General features: G+C 40.5%; 1 protein-coding gene across 3 annotated transcripts in view; it reads left to right on the forward strand.

Moving 5' to 3' along the window:
- Ipo8 (importin 8) overlaps positions 1–23,863 on the forward strand; it is a 67,348-nt gene that overhangs the window by 35,169 nt on the left and 8,316 nt on the right. For all 3 annotated transcript variants that reach the window (XM_028892426.2, XM_028892427.2, XM_028892428.2), the window contains exons 12-23: positions 239–355; positions 1,027–1,116; positions 1,492–1,657; positions 2,593–2,753; positions 4,376–4,501; positions 8,147–8,213; positions 10,288–10,413; positions 11,051–11,148; positions 13,424–13,519; positions 16,605–16,825; positions 18,428–18,633; positions 23,089–23,286. In XM_028892426.2, the coding sequence (XP_028748259.1) occupies positions 239–355; positions 1,027–1,116; positions 1,492–1,657; positions 2,593–2,753; positions 4,376–4,501; positions 8,147–8,213; positions 10,288–10,413; positions 11,051–11,148; positions 13,424–13,519; positions 16,605–16,825; positions 18,428–18,633; positions 23,089–23,286 (1,672 nt within the window). The remainder of the gene's footprint in view (positions 1–238; positions 356–1,026; positions 1,117–1,491; positions 1,658–2,592; positions 2,754–4,375; positions 4,502–8,146; positions 8,214–10,287; positions 10,414–11,050; positions 11,149–13,423; positions 13,520–16,604; positions 16,826–18,427; positions 18,634–23,088; positions 23,287–23,863) is intronic.

Here is a 23,863-nt window from a genome sequence, read left to right on the forward strand (position 1 = left end):
TGTTCTATGTCCTCAGCATTTAACAATTTATATCTGCATTACTACAACCTATCACTTCAAGTAGTTTTTTTTCCAAGTAAAAGATTGAAGTGTCTTTGATACCTTTCTTCTTGAGTTTATAGTTGATGAATAAAACACAATAAAATGGCTTTAATCTTGAAAATGCACATTGTATTCAACATGGTGGTGACAAGATGGAGATTCATGCAGATTGAAATGGATCTTTCTGTTCCTTTAGGTGTTGCCAAAAATGATGGCGTTCTGTTATCAAATACTAACAGACCCGAACTTTGACCCTAGGAAGAAAGATGGAGCCCTGCATGTGATTGGTTCCCTGGCTGAGATTCTGTTGAAGGTTAAGACTATTAATTTCTTTTTCTCATATCTTGGAAGGTATTTGTGTAGTGTATGTGTGATAGTGTGTGTGTTCATGTGTATACACATGTGTTTTGGAGGCCAGAGTGAGGTGTCTTCTGTTACAGCTCCCCACTTTATTTATTTTTGTTATTTTTCCCACTTTATGTGTGTGGGTGTTTGTCTGCGTGTGTGTCTGTGCACCACGTGCATGCCTGATGCCGGCTAGAAGAAGGTGTCAGAGTCCCTGAAGCTGGAGTTAGAGATGGTTATGAGGTACTACATGAGTACTGATACTGAACCTGGGTCCTCTAGAAAAGTAGCCAGTGCTCTTAACTGTTGAGCTGTCTCTCTAGCTGCTATTTATTTATTTTTAGACAGACTTCTCATTAGCTTAGAACTTAGCAACTACTAGACTGGCTGGCCATTGAGCTTTGGGGATCTCCCTGTTGCTGTGCTCCCCACCACCCCCATGCTTAGATTATAAACATACTATTCCTGACTTGTTTGAAAGATGCAATGTGTAGATCAAACAATTTTACAAAATTGGGTATTAAATGCAAGTCACTGTAAATACACTTTTGGGAAAGTGGCTCTTACATACGATGGAGTCATTGGTCGCTGAAATTGACTTTCTGTTCTTTTTTTTTTTTGACTTCCTGTTCTTAACAGAAGAGTTTATTCAAGGACCAAATTGAGCTGTTCCTACAGAATCATGTATTCCCATTATTATTGTCTAACCTGGGATATCTTCGAGCTAGAGTAAGTTTTGGTTACATCTGTTATAAATATTAAGATCTCACCTGTAGGGTAGTTTCTGAAGTGAATGTGATGATTTGTTAAAAGATTTCATGTGTGACACTGTCACAGGGCGCTGCCATCTCTAGTGGCTGCCCCCTGGCACAGCGGTGTCATTCGGTGGCTGCCCCCTGGCACAGCGGTGTCATCCGGTGGCTGCCCCCGGCACAGCGGTGTCATCGGTGACTGCCCCCCGGCACAGCGGTGTTATTCGGTGGCTGCCCCCGGCACAGCGGTGTCATTCGGTGCCTGTCCCCTGACACAGCGGTGTCATCGGTGCCTGTCCCCAACACTGTCACAGAGCACTGTCATCCAGTCACTACCCCTTCTTTATTGCAGTCTTGCTGGGTGCTGCACGCATTTAGTTCTCTGAAGTTTCATAATGAGCTCAACCTCAGAAATGCGGTTGAATTAGCCAAGAAGAGCCTGATTGAAGACGAGGAGATGCCTGTCAAGGTCGAAGCTGCCCTTGCTCTGCAGTCACTGATCTCTAACCAGACTCAAGGTGATGATGATTATGTCTTTTTTTTTTTTTTAAATAAATGGCCTTACATAATCTCATTCACTTCCTTCCTTAATGGAGATTTCTAAGACCTAGGGTCCAGAGTTTAGATTCCTTGCCCCCTTCTGGATTTTATAGGTAATTATTCTGCCTGTTTTAGGAGCTCTGTTAATTGTGGTTTCCAGTTAACAATTGCTGGGTACTGGGTTAAGCTGGGCCTTAAGACACATGGACCAGCTTTGGTGCTCTCTGACTAGCCATATAGGGCCGGGAAGGTATCCAGCAGCTTCTCTCTGAAGCTTAACAAAGCTGACAAGGCTCTAAACCTGTCAGGCCTTCATTTTCTGTCTCAGTTTAAGAAGTTAGATTGGACAGCACCAAGATTCAACTCCAGGGTCTCTATGGTTCTACCAGTTCAGAATGTAGTATTTCCAGTGGGTAGTGACACAGGTATTTTGTTTGTTTGTTCAAGATCCAAATAACCTTTGCAAACAAGTACAGCTTTATGATAACATGGAGCTTGAGTCCTGTTTTATGGGGGAGATTGAGTCCTGTTTTATGGGGGAGGTGTAAAGATCTGCTCAGGGGTGGGGTGGGTAGAGATGGTCAGGATGGGTCAGCCCCCGTCAGTGCTGACCATGTTATCTGTAGACAGGAGTTCTCACACCTGTCATGGGGATCCACAGTCAGGCTGATGACACAACATTTGTACAATTAGAATTTCGCAGGGTGAGGGTGCAGAGCTATTGTACTTTGGGGTAAGACAGCTCTTCCTTAGGCAGAACACCACACCCTGATGCTGTGTGTGTGACTCTAGGAGGGTTACTTAATACAGCTTTGTAACTTGCTCATCACAGCACAACATCTAGAGCGTTATCTAGGAGTTAAAATGTGTGAGTGACCAACTATTGCTGATTTCGTTTATCTGACTGCCTTAGCCAAGGAGCACATGAAACCACATGTGAGGCCTATCATGCAGGAGCTGCTACATATCGTCAGAGAGACGGAGAATGATGATGTCACCAACGTCATCCAGAAGATGATATGTGAGTACAGTCAAGAGGTGGCCTCCATCGCTGTTGACACAACCCAGCACTTGGTAAGTGTTGGATGACTTCTGCTGGAGAGATGTAACAAGCCTCTTCACCCCAAATAAATAGGTCACTGATGACAGACTGAAGAAATGATTCTGTTCAAGTCTAGCTTAGTGAACCAATGAGTCAAGGCAGCCACATCACTGAAAAGCCTGTTGTAAATGGGTGACTATAAGAACTGCATCCCTGGAGCCCTTGCATCATTTTAAGGCAACTCACTCTCTCCCTAAGCACTTGCTGTCTTTATAACTTGGAGAGGAGCCTTGTGAATCTTAAGAACTTTCTGAATTCCCTTTTGTGAACCTTGTAAGTTTTATTTGCTTCCTGAGTCTTATAAGCCTTCCCCTTCCCTCCACTTCCTTTAAGAAGAAATAGCCATATAGCAACAGTAAGAATGAGCTAAGTATATATCTGTTTGGTAAAGAATCCTTAATGGGGCGGGAGAAATGGCTCAGTGGTTAAGAGCACTGTCTGCTCTTCCAGAGGACCTGGGTTCAATTCCCAGCACCTACATGGCCGCTCACAACTGTCTGTAATTCCAGTTCCAGGGGATCTGATACCTTCTTCTGGCCTCCACGGCATCAGCCATGTGTGTGGTGTACAGACATATATGCAAGCAAAACACCTATGCATATTTTAAAAAAAGCCCCGAGGAGTCTAAATAATGCCCCCCCCCAATTAATTAAACTCCAGAATTTGGAGTTGAGTTTTATTATAAACAAAATCTTAATATGATCATATTTGCCTTAGTCATTAAGATATTCCTGAGGCTGGGTTGATGAGCCTTAAATTAGCCCCGATCAGTTAGTCCTTTCACCTGTAATACCCTGCAGAGCTGTAATGACGCTCTCGACGCGAGCCTTCTGAACTCTTACTTTTGCACTTGGAAATGGAGTTTCATTTCCCTTCTTTAGAAAATTTAAAGTTTATTTTTATTGTATATGTAGTGTGTGTGTGTGTGTGTGTGTGTGTGTGTGTGTGTGTGTGTGTGTGATGCAGAATGTGGAGGTGAGAGGACAACCCTGTAGAGTTGTTTTCTCCTGCCACCTTTGTGTGTATTCTGGGGATTGTACTCCTGTTATTTACCTTGTGTGGCAAGTGCCTTTTCCCACAGAACCATCTTGCCAGTCCAGGAGAATGTTTTTTGTTGCCTCTTTAATAAAAATTTTCCTATTTTTTCCCCTCTTCTATACTTCCAGTGGAGTACCAGACTGAACTGAGTCCTGCTCCTGGACCTTTTCTTCTCTTTTTGTCTATGTCTGTTTTTGTTTCATTTTCTGAATGATCTTTGATTTCATCTTCTAAATGTCCTATCACATCTTTCCTTTTAGAAACACTTATTTTCAGTGTTTCTAGATTTTGATTTTGTCTAAAGATAACTAGAAGTTAAATAAATGTTAGTCAATGGCTATAATAGCTAATATGTGTTTCATGTCGTGACTATAATAAATGCAGAAGGATGTTTATATAAGCGTGGCATGATCTGTCATTGCAAGAAAAAAGATGATTTAGCCAACAAAGTGTAGAATTAGTGTCTGAGAAATGCTAGCATTTGGGGATGCGGCACTGCCTCTCTGCCATGGTGCAATGGTACCAGCTAGTGAGTATTCTAATGTAATTTTTACAGGCTGAGATTTTTGGTAAAGTTCTTCAAAGTGATGAGTATGAAGAAGTCGAAGACAAAACTGTCATGGCTATGGGAATTTTACACACTATCGACACTATCTTAACAGTTATGGAAGATCATCAAGAGGTGCGATTCTTTGTGTTTTATTATAATGGTTATATTAACTGAAATTTATATGACCAGTGGTTCTGAATTCTTGTCTTTTTAGCTTGGTGTGTGTGTGTGTGTGTGTGTGTGTGTGTGTGTGTGTGTGTGTGTACTTGCCATGGCATGTGCATAGAAGTTAGAGAACAACTTTTGGGAGTCTGTTTTCTTCTTCCATCATGGTTTTGGGGACTGAACTCAGGTGGCTAGGCTTTTTGTGGCAAATGATTTTTTTCCCTTTAATTTATTTTTTATATTTATGTATTTGTTGTGTGTATATTGAATGTATGTGTACATGTATGTGACTGCCCTTAGGGTCCATAAGAGGCATTGGATTCTTGGAATTGGAGTTTTATGCATTTGTGGGCCACCTGATATGGGTGCTGGGATATGAACCCAAGTCCTCTGAAAAAGCAGCAAGCACTCTTAACCACTGAACTTTTCTCCAGCAATATGACAGCGAGTCTCACCAGCCTAAAGTCTTGGTATTAAAGATTTATATTTAGTTATATTGATAAGTTTTAAAAATTGTCCTTACTTCAGCATTTATGCAGGAAGATTACAAGTCAATGGCCAGTCTGGGCTAGGTAGTGAAATCCTTTCTCCAAACATACAAACAAATTGAATTTCTCTCAAATTTTAAAGTAATGTATTAAGATGATCAAGGAGGGATGTTACACATTTATTGAAAGTTAATGGCATAAGCCTTTGTATTAATCTGAGTCCAGGTCATCGTATCTACTGTGAATTCCAGATTGAACAGAATAAGGGACTTGCCTTCTAGGAACCCACAGTCTAATCTTAGTGGGGAAGAATGGAACTTTCAATTACAGTGACAGGTTTTAGAGTTGTAATGCAAGAGTAAGGACAGTAACAATGGGAAGGAGTAAGCAAGAACTTGAAGACACCCAGATTCCAGAGGAACATTGATCTGTAGAATTAATTTCTTGAGACAGGGTGTCATGTCACCTAGGCTGACCCCAGTCTTACTCTGTAGCCAAGGATGGCCTTGAACTCCTGATCCTCCTGCCCTTACCTCTTTCCTTTGTGTTGGGACAAAACAGGTATATATCGTCACTTTATACTTCTACTTAGTACAAGTGAACTCTGGAAGCCATACTTCTTTCAAAGAAAAACATACCTATGGTTACTTAGGGCAAAATTTGAAATCAAAAATAGATACTCAAGCAGGTTCATTTTTATCTGATGTTTTAAGGATATTGGTAGAATATAGATTTTGGATCATTTGAACTTCAAAATAATAGTTTAACATATATCAAGTTATCAAACTGTACCTACAAATTATTATTTCAATTAAATAAAAAAATACCCAAAATAAAATTAAAATTGAGTATTAGACTATGTTCTAAGATTGAATTATATACAGTTACCTGAAAGTGTATCTCACCACTGATTTTAACTTTTATTCATTTAAAAAATACCTGATACAAAAGTCAGGAATAGTGTCATACAACTTTAATATCAGCACTCGGGAGGCAGAGCCAGGCAGTTCTCTGTGAGTTCAAGGCCATTCTGGCCTACAAAGTGAATTCCAGGACAGCCAGGGATACACAGTGAGACTGTCTTGGGGAAAAAGAAGCTAGTCTCTGGAGGCAAAGGCAGGAAGGTGTATCTCTGAATTTGAGGCTAGCCTGGCCTACTATATATCTACTATGTAGATAATGAGTTCTACTCTATCTGGGGGTGGGTATGTGGATGTGTTGAATATTGAATAACTCAAGTCATGAAAAGATATTTAGTTAAACTCACTGCTTACTCAGTTCTCCATTTACCATATTCTCTTCTCAGAGATGGTAGTTTTCATCAGTTTTTTTATTTTTTATTATTTTTTTAATCTGAGATTTTTCTTTTGCCATGCTAGCAAAAAGTAAGTGCATGTATATGTATTTCATGAAGATGATAATATATTTTGCTAAAATTCCTTCTCTGGGGGAGGAGTGTGAACAACATTTACCTCCTTCCATCTAAGGTTTCAATGACAAACCAGAGTTTGATTCTACCACAGTTACACTGGAGAATCATTGAGTTTATTGAGTTTAGATCATATGTTGTGGAATATTTCTTTATACTGTATAAAGATGTGTCATTGTGATTGGTTTAATAAAGAGCTGAATGGCCAATAGCTAGGCAGGAAGAGGTTAGGCAGAACTTCTGGGGACAGAGAGGACTCTGGGAAGAAGAAAGGTGGAGATGCTAGGAGATGCAGAACAAGCAGGATGTACAGGAGGAGAGGTAACAGCCACAGGCCATGTGACAGAATGTAGATTAATAGAAATGGGTTAATTTAAATTATAAGAACTAGTTAGAAACCACTGTAAGCTATAGGCCAAACTTTCATAATAAGAAGTCTCCTGTGACATTATTTGGGAAGTGGCAAGACAGAAAGACTCATTACAATCATGGGTGAGCCCAAAGTAGCTACACTGGAATGTCTTCACACAGCATGAATGTTGGCTTTCTCACAAATGAAGGTCCTCTTCAATGATCCCTCCCCCTACTTTAGCCCCTGCCCCAGCACCCCAAAGCCATGTGCATTGGGGGCAGAATTGAATATATATGGCTGGGAGGATTCTCAGGTTTGGGTCAGTGATTCTCCCCATACTCTCCTTCTATGAGGGATGTCAGTAGTTGACTGGCCTGCTCCTGATGGACTTTTGTAGGCAGTCACAGCTGATCTGATGAAGGGGGCAGTTGTTCTGCTCAGAAGGAAGAGCTGCATAACAATGCAGTAGGTTTAACTGACATATCAGTCAGAGTAAGCATATAGTTTTAATAATATTCTCTTGTACATGGGTCACATTTAGACATCCAGTCGTAAGTAGACACATTCCCTGTTAAATGGATATTTGGTTGTTACTGTCACAGATATTACTGCACTGAATGGCCTTATCCAGGTCCTGTTATTGGAGTGAGAAGTGTCTGTGTGTGAATTCCTTGAGGAGATGTTGTTGGCTGAGATTACATGCGAGTGTGTAATCCCGAGGTCAGAACACCTGTCTTTCTACCCTTCACTTCTGACACAGCCTTAGTGTCTATTCAGTTATGTGTGAGAGTGACCATCTCTTTATGAACTTGAGGCTCATTTGTTTTTTTATAGGCGTAGCTGTTTTTCTGTTGAGTTGTTAGGTTTCACGTATAAGGGGAATTGATGTTGTTTGTGACACCACCTGGCAGTATTTCAGTCTGTTGGCTGTTTGTCTTGATCTGCTTCTGCCCTTGTACAGGAATACTCGACAGTTTTGTGGTCAGGTGGTTTCTGTGACTTTCTTTACTTCCTCATGGTTATATAAGAATTCTTTTACTTTTTCTGGTATTTTTCTATGTTACAGTTTCTTACATAGAAATCTTTGATCCATTAGGAATTCATTTGGTGTAGAATATGAGGTAAGGAAGTATCTAATGCTAAGTTTCCGTGGATTTAACTTCCATTCCTATCATTGGTCTACTTTTCAGAATTTTTTTGTATTTTTGCATATTTAATTTTCACATGAAGATTGCAACTTCTCTCAAAAATATCTGTAGATATTTTATTGGGATAATATTAATTTATATAATAACCTGAGAATGATCACAGTGAATTTTAGACTCTTTAAAATTTGTCTTTAGATCACACAGCAGTTGGAGAACATCTGTCTAAGAATCATCGATCTTGTTTTACAGAAGCATATCATTGGTAAGTTTAGAGGTTAGATAAAAGGTAAACTGGGTTTTTTTTTTCAATTTGATGAACTCAAAAGTACATTTTTTTAGCTCTTTAAACTTAGTGAGGTACACAGTTTTAAGAGAGGGGAACTTTTTTAAAACTTGAGGCTCATATTTCTGATATTAGCTAGGTATATTTTCATTCAGTGGTGAACTCTTAGTGTGTCTAGAGAAGAATTTTTGGTTTTAGGAAATTTAAAGGATGGAGAATGTAACCAAAAAAAAAAAAAAGCCGGGCGTTGGTGGCGCACGCCTTTAATCCCAGCACTCGGGAGGCAGAGCCAGGCGGATCTCTGTGAGTTCGAGGCCAGCCTGGCTACCAAGTGAGCTCCAGGAAAGGCTCAAAGCTACACAGAGAAACCCTGTCTCGAAAAACCAAAAAAAAAAAAAAAAAAAAAAAAAAAAAAGGATGGAGAATGTAATATCTACGTTTTAAGCAGAACTGAGCTGGGGCTGGGGGTATAGGTCAGTTGGTGGAGTACTTGCCTGGAGGGCAGGGAGCCCTGGGTTTTGTCCCCAGCTCCAGCTTACACTGACATGGGTAGGACATGCCTGGATTCTCAGCACTTCTCAGGAGGTGGAGGAAGGAAGATCAGAAGTTGGCTACATAATGAGTTTGAGGCCAGCCTGGGCTACTTGAGACCCTAGTGTGGAGGGACAGAAGAAGAAGAGAGGCAGAAGGAAAGAGGGGGAAGGAAAGAATTGGGGGGCGGGAGGAAGACAGGGAGGAGGGAGGGAGGGGGGACTGGGATGAAGTTTATCTGGGATTTGTAAAGTGCATAAAACTAGACAAGTGTTTTACCAGAAGTATAAATTAGCAGAAAAGCTTTGAGTTTCTAAGGTATGTACTACCTTCTTCATGAGAAAAAGCAGCATTTAGAAGTTAGATATCAGGCCGGGCAGTGGTGGCGCACGCCTTTAATCCCAGCACTCGGGAGGCAGAGCCAGGCGGATTTCTGTGAGTTCGAGGCCAGCCTGGGCTACCAAGTGAGCTCCAGGAAAGGCGCAAAGCTACGCAGAGAAACCCTGTCTCGAAAAAACCAAAAAAAAAAAAAAAAAAAAAGAAGTTAGATATCTTTGCTCGGAGATAAGAACTGTGCCTTTTCAAATGAACTATTTAGATACAGTTTTCTTTTGTCTGAGAGTAATGATAGTGTGTATAAATGCAGAATGTTTCTTTGGGCCTCCTTACTTTCAGTGTGTATAAAGTATTCTGAGGCAAACCGGAGAATGCTGCTGAAACTGCAAGTTCTGTAACTTGAAGAAAAAGCTCTGTCATTTATAGATGATGGTAAAACTGTAAATGAGATAGTAATATATATTATCTCTGTATCGTTAAGTTCCCCAAAGAATATTACTAATAGTTTATTCATTTTAAACTACATGGTAGAGATATGCCAATATAGTTCTCTTACATATTTCAATATAAATTTATAGATAGAAACTCTATTTTATATTATAAAATAGAAATTTGATTTTTTGTTATTGTTGTTGTTTGTTTGTTTGAGACAGGTTCTCACTATATAGTTCTGGCTATCCTGGAACTCTCTTTTTAGACCAGGCTGGTTCCAGAGATCCTCCTGCCTCTGCTTCCTTAGTGCTGGGACTAAATGTGTGTACCACTATGCCTGGCTGAAATTTGATTATTTTTTTTCTCCACAGGATTTCACTATGTTGCTTTGGCTTTGCCTGGAACTTGCTTTATATACCAGGCTGGCCTTGAGCTTAGAGATCCGCCTACCTCTGCCTCCAGAGTGCTGGGATTAAAGGCATGTGCCTAAATAAACATATGGCCTAAAATAGAAATTTCAAGTTTGTTTTTTTTTTTTTTTTTTTTTTCAGTACTATGAGCAGATTGTTGCCTTGCCTTGTTGAGTATAGGATAGATCTTAGTTAGCGTTGAAGGCAGCCTCTCTGCCTGATGCCACTGAGGAAGGTGTTCAGGGAAGCATGTGGCACATGAAAGGAATGTGTTTGAGTTCTCTGTGTGGTCCCTTTAATCTTTCTATTTCCTTACATTCTAACCAGAGGTTTTTCCCTTCTAGAGTTCTATGAGGAAATCCTTTCCCTGGCATACAGTTTAACCTGCCATGCCATCTCCCCGCAGATGTGGCAGCTCCTGGGCATTTTATATCAAGTTTTCCAGCAAGATTCCTTCGAGTACTTTACAGGCATGCAATGTTATCCTACAGTTTTCCTTTCTGTCTAGATATACTTCCCATAATACTTGATGATTCAGTACTAATCAGATGTTTTCATTTCACTGTCCAGGGAAGGGTGGGGTGAGTATAGCAGTGATTATTCCATCCCTCAGATAGGCAGAGGAGGTGGGTCGTATGTCTCGTTTCTTAGGTTAGTTTGCATCCAGAGCATGTAGCCATGTGTTAATTGAGTAAATATTTTCTGAACACAGCTTTGTCCTAAGCACTGTTCTCAGCCCAGCAATCCAGCAGTGAACAGCTGCAGCCCTTCTCTAGTTTTCATTCTAGTGTGGGGGGTGGGGGGATGGCAAGGGTGTACTAAAGCCCACCAGTGAGAACTTGGCAGTATGTCAGATGGTGCTGAGTGCAGTGAGGGAGAGAGACAGGGACAGATCATATGTGTTGTTTTGATAAACAGTGAGCATTTTAACCTTCTTAGTCTGCATTTCCTTCAGTCGTAAATAGAGTAGGTATATCACGTCCATTTCTAGTTTGTGGCTGCTAAGGGAGACAGCATTTTAGTGCTACAGAAATGTGGTTCCAGTGGGAATCATTCATTTCTGCTCCTGTTGTGCAAGTCTCAATGGGATTCTGGATCTTTTCCCAGACATGATGCCTCTCCTGCATAATTATGTGACAGTAGACACCAACACTCTGCTGTCAAATCCAAAGCACTTAGAAGTCTTGTTCACAATGTGCAGAAAGGTAAGTGCATCCTGTTAGTTGTCATGTGATTAATAATGTTTGGGTGTTTATATTACTTTATCTGAATAGATTTATCAATTTTATTTTAAGAATGAGTTTGTGATTGTTTTAATTTTAAAGTTTCACACTATGTGTTATACATGTCACTTCAATATCTATGTACTTTGAAATTTTTCAGTATATACATCCATTCCTCTGTATCCATAGAGACCCTTCCAGGACCCCTGTGGATATCAGACTCCATGTGTCCTCCAGTCTCATAACTAGCAAGTGGGATATTTGCCCATCTCACCATGCATTCAACCCACTTTTATAATAATATCTAATCCAATAGAATGTTATATAAATAGTTGTTAAGCCAGGTGGGCCAGAGAATAACAACAAGAAAAAGAATCTGTACACATTTAGTATAGATCCAAGTTTTAACAAAACATTTGGTTTATGGTTGGTTGAATCCATGAATAGAGAATCTATGAATATGGAGGGCCAGCTCTCTACTTTTCTTTCCATTTTTTTTTTCTTTCAAAAATATAAACTTGCCGGGCGGTGGTGGCGCACGCCTTTAATCCCAGCACTCGGGAGGCAGAGCCAGGCGGATCTCTGTGAGTTCGAGGCCAGCCTGGGCTACCAAGTGAGCTCCAGGAAAGGCGCAAAGCTACACAGAGAAACCCTGTCTCGAAAAACCAAAAAACAAACAAACAAAAAAAAACAAAAAACAAAAAAAACAAAAAACAAAAAAAATATAAACTTATGGATGCTGGAGAGATGGCTCAGTGGTTAAGAGCACTTGTTGCTCTTGCAGAGAACTCAGGATTGGTTCCCAGTACCCATATGGTGGCTCATAACCATCTGTAACTCTAGTTCCAGGGGATTTGGATACCCTTTTGTGGCCTCTGTGGGCACCAGACTTGTACATGATGCATATACACACATGGAAGCAAGACACTTTCTACAGATAAAATTAAATAAATTTAAAAAGAAAACTTAAAAACATAAACTTGTTACTAATTAAAGTGCTGGGAAAACTAACCATACAGTTTGTCAGTCTATGACAGAATGGTACCAATCCTTTTATTTTTAATTGATTGTATATTAGAAGCCACCTATGTACCTAGATGTAGATCATTTGAACATAAGCAACTTAAAACAATGATAAGGGTTACAGAAGCAATACTTATTTCAGTATGTGATGATTCTTTGATGATTGTCCACTATGTTATCTTAATCCTCTATTGGTTATATCTTAAGAATTTTTTGATGACTAAGTCATGTTTTTTTTAAAAATTCTGTTTGAGATAGGGTTTTACTTTCTAGCTCTGGCTAGCCTGGAACTCACTTTGTTTACCAGGCTGGTTTGGAACTGACAGAGATCTGCCTGCCTCTGCCTTCTGAATGCTAGGATTAAAGGCATGTGACACCATGTCAGACTCTTTTTAAAACGTTTTTGTTAACATGTATTAATTATATATAATAATGTTTCATTATAAGGTTGTTTTCTTACATGTACTTTTATATGTTGATCATATTTACTCATTATTGCCCTCTCTTGCCCAGCTCCAACTCCTAGTGATTCCTGCTCTCCCAAACTAGGGTCCTGTGTCCTCCTGCCACCCCCATTCTATGAATGTTCATGCCATGCTCCCCTTTTTGTGACCCAATCAATTTCCTTAGGGTTGGTTACAGGAGCACGGCACCTTGCCCATGGCTACACCTATGAAGAAAATATCTCTTGCTTAGCAACCATTCTGAGCTTTCTTGACCTTATTTAACCCTAAGACATTTGAGAGCCCTACTTTTATCACACTGGGCCTGCTGCTTATTAAATTGTTCCAGGTTTCAGAGCTCCTGTGTTGGAGCCGTGTTTGAACTCAGGTGTGTGGCTCCACAGCCCATTTGTAAATTACAAGGTATGTCTTGTTTTTTTTAACCTTTTTGCAAACCAAGATCAGACAGGCTTTGGGCTCAGAGAGAACTGCCTGTCTGCCTTCCAGTGCTGTGATTAAGGTATGCACCACCATACCTGCTCGGCCCATTGCTTTTCTAAAAGCAGTGATCCCTGCTGGGTTGATGGCACAGGCCTTTAATCCCAGCACTTGAAAGGCAGAGATAGGGGGAGTTCTCTGAGCCTGATGCCAGGCAGTCCACATAGTGAGTTCCAGGCCAGCTAGGGCTACATAGAGATCCTGTCTCAAAAAACTACAAAACTTATTTCTATGAATGAATTCACGGGGTTTGTTTCCTCTGGCACTCATGCTGAGCTAACTTGTTGCTCTAGGTGCTGTGTGGAGAGGCGGGAGAGGACGCTGAGTGCCATGCTGCCAAACTCCTGGAAGTCATCATTCTTCAGTGCAAAGGAAGGGGAATTGACCAGGTGATACATATTAGAAAAGTCCCCTCCTGGACACTTACATAAAAAATGTCCATGCCTGATTGATATTCTACTTATATTTTGATGGAAAAGTAAAAAGGCAGCCATAGTTTGTACTTGCTGGTGCAAATCCTATTTGAATAATAGGAAAAGAAAAAAAATACTCATAAACATTCATGGCAATGGTAACAATACCAGAATACAGACAGGAGCATGTGCAATGGAGGTCATATGTGGCTTGCAAAGTAAAAATCGTGTGTGCTAGATTCTACTCCGAGCAATTAAACAGAGAACCCTCGAGCAGAGAAATGACAAGATCAAAGGCCAGGGTTTTGGTTGCTGAGTGTGCGACCAATGAATGGGTCTTCTACAGATGAACAAGGAGGCTGTGGCTGGTGGGGGTATGAGGAAAGCAGTGGGAAGGAAAGAACAGGATTTGTAGTAGGAGATTTTGTAGGAAGCATCAGAAAAGAGAAGGCATTAAAGGAGAGAGCCAGGTAAGAGCAAGAACCTGGGTTTGCCTACAGAACCTTCCCTGGAAAAGGAGGCCAATGGGCATGTGGGAACAGAGTCATGCCACCCACGTTTATTACCTACAGGTGGTAATAGATGTTCATAAAACAAAAAAGTTTTCTAGGGTCAAATGTAGAGGAAAATGGTACAAACAAAAGTCAACAGATTCCATTGTTGTGTGACTGTCTGGAGTGGGTCTAGGAAGCTACATTCATATTGTTCTCCAAGTTAAATATGGAATGGTTTTGCTTTCTAAACCCTAGGGCTGTAGTGATTGTCTTGAAAGGGCTGTTTAGATAATGCTAGTACAGTGACTTGTCTTGATATAGAAAGAAGGAATGTGAAAACTTACGTTTGATGACTTTATCTCATCATCGACTTTGGAGAGTTGTATGAGTTGGAAAAGGTGACCACTTCAGTTTGGAGGGCTGTGGTGAGTAGGAAGGAGCTGGATACTTGTATAGTCAGTAAGAGTCCACAGTGTTTGTTTTAGACTTGGGTTGCAGAGGGACTGAGAAGCTCAAGGCTTTGTGTTAAAGACCTGAGGACTGTTAGTGATCAAATGTTAGTGTGGACACCACATAGAACCCTCAGGTATAGCCTGGACATAATGCCTCTCTGTGTTTCCTGTCAGCTAGAGGAATCAGGTTTGACGTTTTAGTTGAGAATACTTCAGAGGTCTCTGTGAGTTATTTCTAGGTATATCCTATCTGTGATGTCACTGTTGTTGGTGATCTGCCATTTATTTATTTATATATTTATTCATTTCTTATTGAATAAAATATTTCTATGAATATATTTTCCTAAGTCTTCAGTGTAGCAAGAATTTTCTTGGTCCTACCTGGCCCTGTAGTCCCGCAGCTGTTTATAAAATAATCACTCAGAGGCTTATATCAATTACAAACTGTATGACCTATGGCTTCAGCTTCCCGCTAGCTAGCTCTTTCATCTTAAATTAACCCATTCCTATTGATCTACATGTTGCCGCGTGGCCGTGGAGTTACCGGTCTGCTGGCATCTTGCTGCTCCTTTGGTAGAGTCTGGCATCTCTCTCCACTTCACCCTTCTTCTCTCTGTATCTCTGCTTGGATTTCCCGCTTGGCCATAAGCTTTCTTGCCATAGGCCAAAACAGCTTTATGTATTATCCAATGGGAGCCACACATATTCACAGCATACAGAAAAGACATCCCACAGCATATCAGTCTTGTTTTAATTTAACAGAAAGGGATAATTGTTATATTAATTTTAAAACTTAAAGGTTCCTTTAGCTCTTGGTGGCTTTACATATGATAGTAAATATTTATTAAACTTCAGTTTTGAAACTATCAGAAAGAGTTTTTTTTTTTTTTTAGTGGGGGGGGGGGGGGTAGTGGTGCTTGGGACAGGGTTTCTCTGTGTAGCCCTGGCTGTCCTAAAACTTGCTCTGTAGACCAGGCTGGCCTCAACTTAGAGATCCACCTGCCTCTGCCTCCTAAGTGCTGGGATTAAAGGCGTGCACCACCACAGCTAGCTCAAAGTTGATTTTTCCTTGTGACTTTACTGATTCTTAACTAATTATTTCACCATGGCTCATGATTTTTAATGTAGGTATCAGACATATGTAACACAATCCACTCCAATCGAGAACATTAAGTATCTAAATGAGAAATAAATGCTGGAGTTTGTAGATGTAATTCTAAACGGTCCTTAAATAAGAAACACAGAGCCCCATATTTGGGTGAATGCTGAAAGGTCAGAGAAACAGAACAGGCCACAGCTACATCACCTTGTCAATTCCTCAGCTGATCCTGTTTCCTCAGACTGGATGCCTCTCAGCTGAGTTGTGCTGCTCAAAAGCCTAAACGCTTAACCAGGCTATAGTTCCTGGTCCTCACACCTTACATACTTTTCTGCCATCACTTCCTGGAATTAAAGGCTCTTGTTACCATGCCTAGCTGTTTCCAGTGTGGCTTTGAACTCACAGAGATCCAGACAGATCTCTGCCTCTGGAATGCTAGATTTAAAGGTGTGAGTGCCACCATTTTTTGGCCTCTATATCTAGTGGCTGTTCTGTTCTCTGACCCCAGATAAGTTTATTAGGATGCACAATATATTGGGGGGACACAGTACCGCCACAGGAGTTAGCATTGTATTCAGAGGACTTGAGACCCACAGTTTTGTTTTTTCTCAGCATTTTTGAGCTTTTGTGTGTAGTGGTAGGATTTTGTTTTTCAAGAGACAAATGGATCATGTCATAGTCTCGTTCATTTATTTCCAAATTGACATCAATCCTACCTTTGTCATTTACTTAGACATGGAAATGGCTGAGTGAGCGAGCTGTTGGGAAGGAGGCGCTCACAAGCAATCTCCAGCTAGCTCAGTGTGGACAGGAAAGGGAATGAGACTTTGTAGACTATCACTTTTTGTTCTCTCTGAGTTTGATGGGAATGTAGGGCTTTAAATGTCTCCTACACACAGTTGAAATAAGCACTATTGTCACAAGACTCATTTATTGGTGACACAGCCAGCATCAGCCTTCAGGATGTCTCTGGGCTGCAGTGTGTGGGTGACTCTTGCTTCTGTCCCATCCTCCAGTGTGTCCCGCTGTTTGTCCAGCTTGTCTTGGAGAGGTTAACCCGAGGTGTCAAGACCAGTGAGCTGCGCACCATGTGTCTCCAGGTGGCGATCGCTGCGCTCTACTACAGCCCCGAGCTGCTCTTCCACACACTGGAGCGGGTCCAGCTGCCACACAACCCCGGACCTGTCACCGCACAGTTCATCAACCAGTGGATGAACGACACCGATTACTTCCTGGGGTACGTGCTTTTCTTGGTTTCATGTTGCTTCAGTGTTTGGGAAGTTTACTTTTTAATACAGTGATGTGTTCAGAGATGATATTTATATCTTGGGAACTATTTTTTAGTATATTATTTAAATTTTTGAAAATTAGGGATATTTAAAAATTTATTTATTCTGTATCTGTGCCAGTGTATGTGTGTGGGCACAATTGTGTCATGGCATGTTGCAGAGGATGTCTGAGGACAGCTTTCAGGAGTTGGTTCTGTTTTTAAATCATGTGGGTCCAGCACCTTTACCTGCTGAGCCATCTCTTTAATCCAAAAAATTAGAAATATATTTTGAAGTATAACCTGATGGTAAGATTCATTATACAGTAATTAATATAGTTGTTTTTAATTTTGTTTTCAAGACAGATTTCACATGCTCAGGCTGGCCTTGAATGCTTGATCCCCCTGCCTCTACCTTCTGAGCACTAGGCTTTTAAGATTTATTTTTATTCATGTATATGTGTGTATCTCTGTGTGAATGCATACCATATGTATGCTGTGCATGTTTGGGTAACCTCAGAGGCCAGAAGAAGTGTTGGATCTCCTGGAGCTGGTGTTGTAGGTGATTATAAGCCACATGTGGGTTCTGGAAATCAGTTTCAGGTCCTCTGGAAGAACAGAAATTGTTCTTAACACTGAGGGGTTTTTTTCCCCCTAGCTTTTGTCTTTTAATTTTTGATATTTTTAAACAAAGGAAACATTTCACAGAAAAATATGTCTAATATAAAATAACCAATTATTTTTCCCTTGGAATTAAAATTTTCTTATTCTGTTACAGCAGAGGCTGATGGTAGATGTGTGTGTAGCCAGTCAAGTCAGCATGATAGATGCTGACTTTTTGAAGTATTTTTTGGCACCTGGAGTTGGTGTGGATGGAGCATATCTGCCAGAAAAGCTGAGGACCAGGCCAGGAGAGCACGGTCTGAAGAGCTCTTCGTTTTCCCATTGTGTAGAAATCTTATGCTGCCAAATAGGCATTTCATCTCCAACAAACCTCATTTTGCTAATGTTCAAATACAGCTCTTTCATTAATCATAAGTAGTATTATAGCAAAATTCAAAATGCTAATTGCAGACTCCTATAAGCCTTTTTTTCCCTCCTGAAACCAAGTCTTGTTATAGAACCGAGGCTGGCCTTGAAATTGCTCTGTAGTCCAGGTTTACCTTGAATTTATAACCCCCCTGCTTCAGCCTCCTCAGTGCTGCAGTTACAGGTGTGAGCCACCACACCTGACCTCCCTCACAGGCCTTTGTGGGTAAGAGTTGGTTTGTTTGTTTGTTTGTAGAATTTGATTTATATAGGATTTCACTTGCTTTAGTCTTTCTAGAGCAGTGGCTCTCAACCTATGGGAAGTGACCTCTTTGAGTAACCTCTAGCTCCAGAAATATTTACATAATGATTCATAACAGTAGGAAAGTTACAGTTACGAAGTGGCAGTGAAATACTTTATGGTTGGGGGTCACCTCAACACGAGGGGCTGTGTTAAAGGGTCACAGCATTAGGAAGGTTGAGAACCACTGTTCTATAGTTTGTCCTTTGTGACCACATCTGCATGTTTTTCAACATTTGCAGACACCATGACCGGAAGATGTGTATAATAGGACTGAGCATCCTCTTGGAACTGCAGAACCGACCTCCTGCTGTGGATGCCGTGGCTGCACAGATCCTGCCCTCCATTCTCTTCCTGTTCCTTGGCCTGAAGCAGGTCTGTGCTACACGACAACTGGTAAACCGTGAAGATAACTTAAAAGCAGAGAAAGCCGACATGGAGGAAAGTGGTAACGTCTTCTACTTACGATTTTTACTATAGTTGATTTTGCTTTTTAAATTAACTTATCATTAATTTGTTATTATAAAAATTAAATTATTATTTTATGTACATGACTGTTTGCCAGCATGCATTTTTGTGTGCCATATGTGTGCCTGGTACCTGTAGAGGCCAGAAGAAGGTGTTGAATCTCCTAGAACTGGAATTCAGATTGTTGTGAACCACCCTGTGGGTTCTGAGGACCTGGGTCCTCTGCAAGAACAACCACTGCTCTTAACCACTGAGCTGTCTCTCCATGTGTTTCCTTTAAATTTTGGTCTGTTTGGAATCATTAAACAGAGTGTCTTTCTTTGGCCTGTGACACTTGATTGACTTACTGGGGCTTGATTGACTTACAAATTTTATCATGTGGGGTACATTTAGATTCCTTAATACTTAAACTTTCAGTGACTTCTAAGTGGAGCCCAGTAGATGTGGTTTTGCCTTGAGAAGCATATGTGTAAGAGAATCAGATGGTCTTGACTATGAATTAGCAACTTAAGACTTACTGTTTTGTTTATACTAACAAGCTCAGTGAAAGTAGCTACCAATAACTGAATGACTCCTTAGATTAAGTGTACACTGTCAATATAAGAGTTCTATAGAGATGGATTTTTAAAAGAATGGTTCTTGGGTAATTTATCTTCAAAAATTATAATTTGAGATGTTTAAGGTTTAAACAAATTTAGAGTAAAATGTATGAATGCAGGCAGTTTAGTCAATCAAGAATCACAGGGCCGGCTAGATATTTTAGTGGGTAAAGGTGCTTGCTGCCAAGCCTTCTGACCTGAGTTCAAGCTCCAGAACCCACATGTCTGATGGAGAGAACTGATTCCTGAGAGAACTGTTGTAGGAATTTAGCAGAGTTGCTGTATCTGGGATAGACTTTAGAATGAATAGTTGTTTTCTAGAAGTACTTTGATCTTAAAGAATCACTGTGGTAAACAGTAAAGAATCTTTGTGGAAAACAGTGATTGCTTTCCTTCCGTGATTTGTAAAATTGTTTTTCTGAAGCAGGGACGCAGCCTTCGCATGACTTTGGTCACAAGATGCCTCTGGCACACCCGAGGCTCTAGTAAAGGATTAAAGTCATGAGGACAATCTTGGTGTTGCTCCTAAGATGTTATCTACCTTGACTTTTTGTTGTTGTTTGTTTCTGAGGTAGAATCTCTCATTAGTTTGGAGTTTTCAAAGTAGGTTAGTCTAGATTGGCAGGGAGCAGCCCGAGGGATGCACTCAGATTACAAGTAATGCCACTGTACTTTGAGTTTTTTGTTGGTTTTGTTTTCTTTTTAATTTGGGTTCTGGGGATTGTCCTCATGCTTGATGCAGACACTCCAGTCATTCTCTTAACTTTGTAAGTTACATGTAGCCAACCAGTTTGTTTTTCTTTACATATTTGTATTGTTACTATTTGTGTTAGCAGAAATGACCTCTTGGGGGCATTTCTGAGCACTTCATAATTGTTTCCTTAGTGTTTAGTGTTGCTGGAGGGCTTCTCTCCAGGTTCCCCAAGCCTTCCACTTCCCAGAATTCTCCTCTCTCCTTGTCCCACCTACTTCCTGCCTGGTCACTGGCCATCAGTGTTTTATTTATATAGAACGATATCCATAGCATTTCCCCTTTTCTTTTTTTAAAAAGTAAGGTTTTAACTTTAACATGGTAAAATTACATATAACAAAACAATTATCGAGCAAGAATTACAGTTACAATATTAAAGAAGATGTCCTATCTATCTTATATTTGTGAATTTAAGGTTTTATCTTTTATCCTAACTGAGGAAATTACAACTATCTAATTTTCAACCACATCAAAGACCTGAGAAGGAACATAATGGTACCTGAGAAATGGTAGATGGATGCAAGCAACTTTCGGGAATCTAGCAAAAGTAGACCAAGACAGCTGGCAGCCTGGACAGTCACCTAATGTTTCTCAGCATTGTTGGTGCATTTAAATTGGCTACAGGCCTAGAGTATCTGACAGACCATTTTTAGAAGCAGGAATTCTGAGAGACCATCTTACCCTGTCTTGGCAGAGTACAGTGGTCGCTTTCCTTGTGTCCCGCTTATCCAGAAAGGACAGCATTATATTTGTACTGTCAGCCGTCAAGGCAAGGGCAGTTCTTTGCCCAGTAGGCCATTTTGTGCCAAAAAGACAAACTTCAAAATGGAAATGTCTTAGAAGCCCAACATTCTCTCGGGATCAATTGGTGCAGCCAGGAGCAATTGTGTCTCACGTCAACAGAATTTTAAGTTAATTAAATGCCATATTCTCTAGGTCTATGAAGTGTTTGAAGATTACCTATCTATCTGAAATATATCTATGTATACCTAGAAGACTTAACTAACATGGCTACAGATATGATTATCATAGATGACTAATTATTAATCTATTTTTTAATTATCCATTACAATTTTAAATGAGTTACATAAACATAATACCTCAAACAAGAATAGAAATATATATATATATACATATATATATATATATATATACACAGTATAACAAAATTAACTTCAAGTTTGTATCAATAAACTAAAATTTATACCAATGTAAGACATTTTAAACATAAACTAAAATCTATACCAATGTAAAACATTTTAAACAAGTTGTTCTTTAAAAGTAGGTTCATTAATCTACCCTTTTATCTTATCATCTCCATATCCTCCTATATATCTATATCATATCCCCTTTTCTTTTTTAGAAAGAGATCACATTTATAATCAACCTGTTTTAAATAAAAAATATTGGTTTTTCTCTGTCCCACACCAGAGGGCTCTTCTGATTTGGGACACAAGAATCTCTTAACCATTTTTTTTTTTAAAAAAAAAGCAATATGTCTGGGTTTAGAAGGGGAGTGAGCCAATTCAACCTCTAAAGCCAGCTTGGTATATTTGGGAATTTGGGCGTAGCATCTCTTACTACTTCCTGCTGGAGGGGGGCGCTGTATCTTATGGGGATGCAAAGAAAATTTTAGGCCTATGGGGTAGTCTGTGAGGCTGTATTGTGTGAACCAGTTGCCTTGAAACTGCTCTGGATGTTGGATCATCTGGGCCATGGTGTCATCGGAGACCTTTCAGGGGGTCTTGGCTGGTGAAACCTGATATATCTTAATCTGGAACAAATCCACAGCCTCTGGCTTTCTGTGGAAACAAAAGCAGAACCTCTTTTCCAAAGCAACATATCCTTAAATCCAAATTTTGAAGTCAAGGTACCTTTGCAATCAAATGTTTTTCTTCAGTTACGAATATCAAAGACAACATAATCCAGATTCTCTGTGTGGTAGCCATCTTTACGTGGCTTATTTTTTATATTACCTTGAGCCTATTGCTTTAAACTGCACCATTCTAAGACTGAAACGGCGCTGTGGCTGCTGGCTCCGCTCACTTTAGCTTCCCAACATGGCAGTAGTACGTTTTCCGCCAGCTCTGGGAGTCATCAAGTCTCAGAAATAGTGGGTCTAAGCTTTTATCAAAGCAGCGTGTAGCCCAGAAACTTCTTTTTTTTTTTTTTAAATACTAGTAAAGACTAAATCTACCACACAGCTTAATGTGCCGCTGGCAGACGCCTCATTTCCGCCATACTGCCGGTCAAACGCACACGCCAGGAACCCGCCAGTGTTCAAACCTGTGTTTTGCGGCGTCTAGCTGCCAGTATGAGACAAGAAGCAGGAAACTGGTTTTGGCTCTGTTTAGAATTGGTTATTAAATATTCTCAGGTTTAAGGTGGAAACTCGAGCCGTTGGGCGCCATTTGTTGCTGGAGGGCTTCTCTCCAGGTTTCCCAAGCCCTGCAGTCCCACAATCCACTTATAAAATAATCACTCAGACACTTATATCACTTATAAACTGTATGGCCGTGGCAGGCTTCTTGCTAACTGTTCTTTTATCTTAAATTAACCCATTTTTATAAATCTATACCTTGCCACGTGGCTGGTGGCTTACCGGCATCTTTACATGCTGCTTCTCCTGGCGGTGGCTGCAGTGTCTCCCTCCTCAGCCTTCCACTTCCCAGAATTCTCCTCTCTCCTTGTCCCACCTACTTCCTGCCTGGCCACCTACTTCCTGCCTGGTCACTGGCCATCAGTGTTTTATTTATATAGAGCAATATCCACAGCAGTTTAGTGTTTAAGAGAGTTGAAGTCATTGTTGCTGAAAACACACATGAATGGGAACCATTCTGCTTTTCTTCCAATGAGAAGAGTGTGGGAGCCTGCAGTTAAATAGTATTCTTAATGTGAGTTGGTGGCCATGGCAGCATTATTAATGTTCAGTCTTGGCCACTGAGCTTAAGAGGGTGAGGCCAGACAATCTACTACAGTAAAGATAAAGTTTATAACTTTAGATAGATTCTGTGGTGGTTTCATATTTCAGACTTATTTCATAATCCTTGCTTTTCATTCTTTTACATCATTAATGGGTCCACAGAGGAGATTTCCAGTGAGGAGGAGGAGGCAAATGTGACTGCTCAAGCCATGCAGTCGCACAGCGGCAGAGGTGACGAGGACGAGGACGAGGACTGGGATGAGGAAGTGCTGGAGGAGACAGCCCTCGAGGGCTTCAGCACCCCGCTGGACCTTGACAACAGTGTGGACGAGTACCAGTTTTTCACACAAGCTCTCCTGGGTATGTCTTCAGCTCCCTCCCCCCTCATTCCTCAAACCTGAAGATGTTTTTAAACATCTGTAATTTCTTCCTGTTAGAAGTTGTTTTGGGATCTGCCCCCATATTGGTATAGACTCTTTAAAATTTTACCTTTTGCTGTAGAAGTATCCAAACATACTTTAAAATGAAAAAGGTTAGCACAGTGGCACACTCGAAGTCCCCTAAACTCCCATCGCTGTAGCAGCAGCATCAGGGTGAACCGCCAGCCGCCTTCACAGACGTCATTTTAGACACAAGTGTCTACCTGCTGTGCTTGGTCTCAGGCAAGAATAACCTCTTTTTTTCTCTTTCACAACTGAGATTTTGTTGGTTGAGGAGCAGAGTACAGTCATTTCAATTCTTAACACATGTACCCAAACTCTGAAGAGTTACACATTGTGTTCACATGTCCTAATGAAGAGCCATCTGCTGTTTTTCTTTGAGCTTACTCCAGTGATGTGCCAGCTTCAAACTTGGCAAGTTTTCCCTATGACCTCACGTGACACTCAAAAATGCACAATCCTCAATTTCACTGACTCACAATTGTATGCCACGTACA

This window comes from Peromyscus leucopus, chromosome 3, assembly GCF_004664715.2.
Source record: "Peromyscus leucopus breed LL Stock chromosome 3, UCI_PerLeu_2.1, whole genome shotgun sequence".
Lineage (NCBI taxonomy): Eukaryota > Metazoa > Chordata > Mammalia > Rodentia > Cricetidae > Peromyscus > Peromyscus leucopus.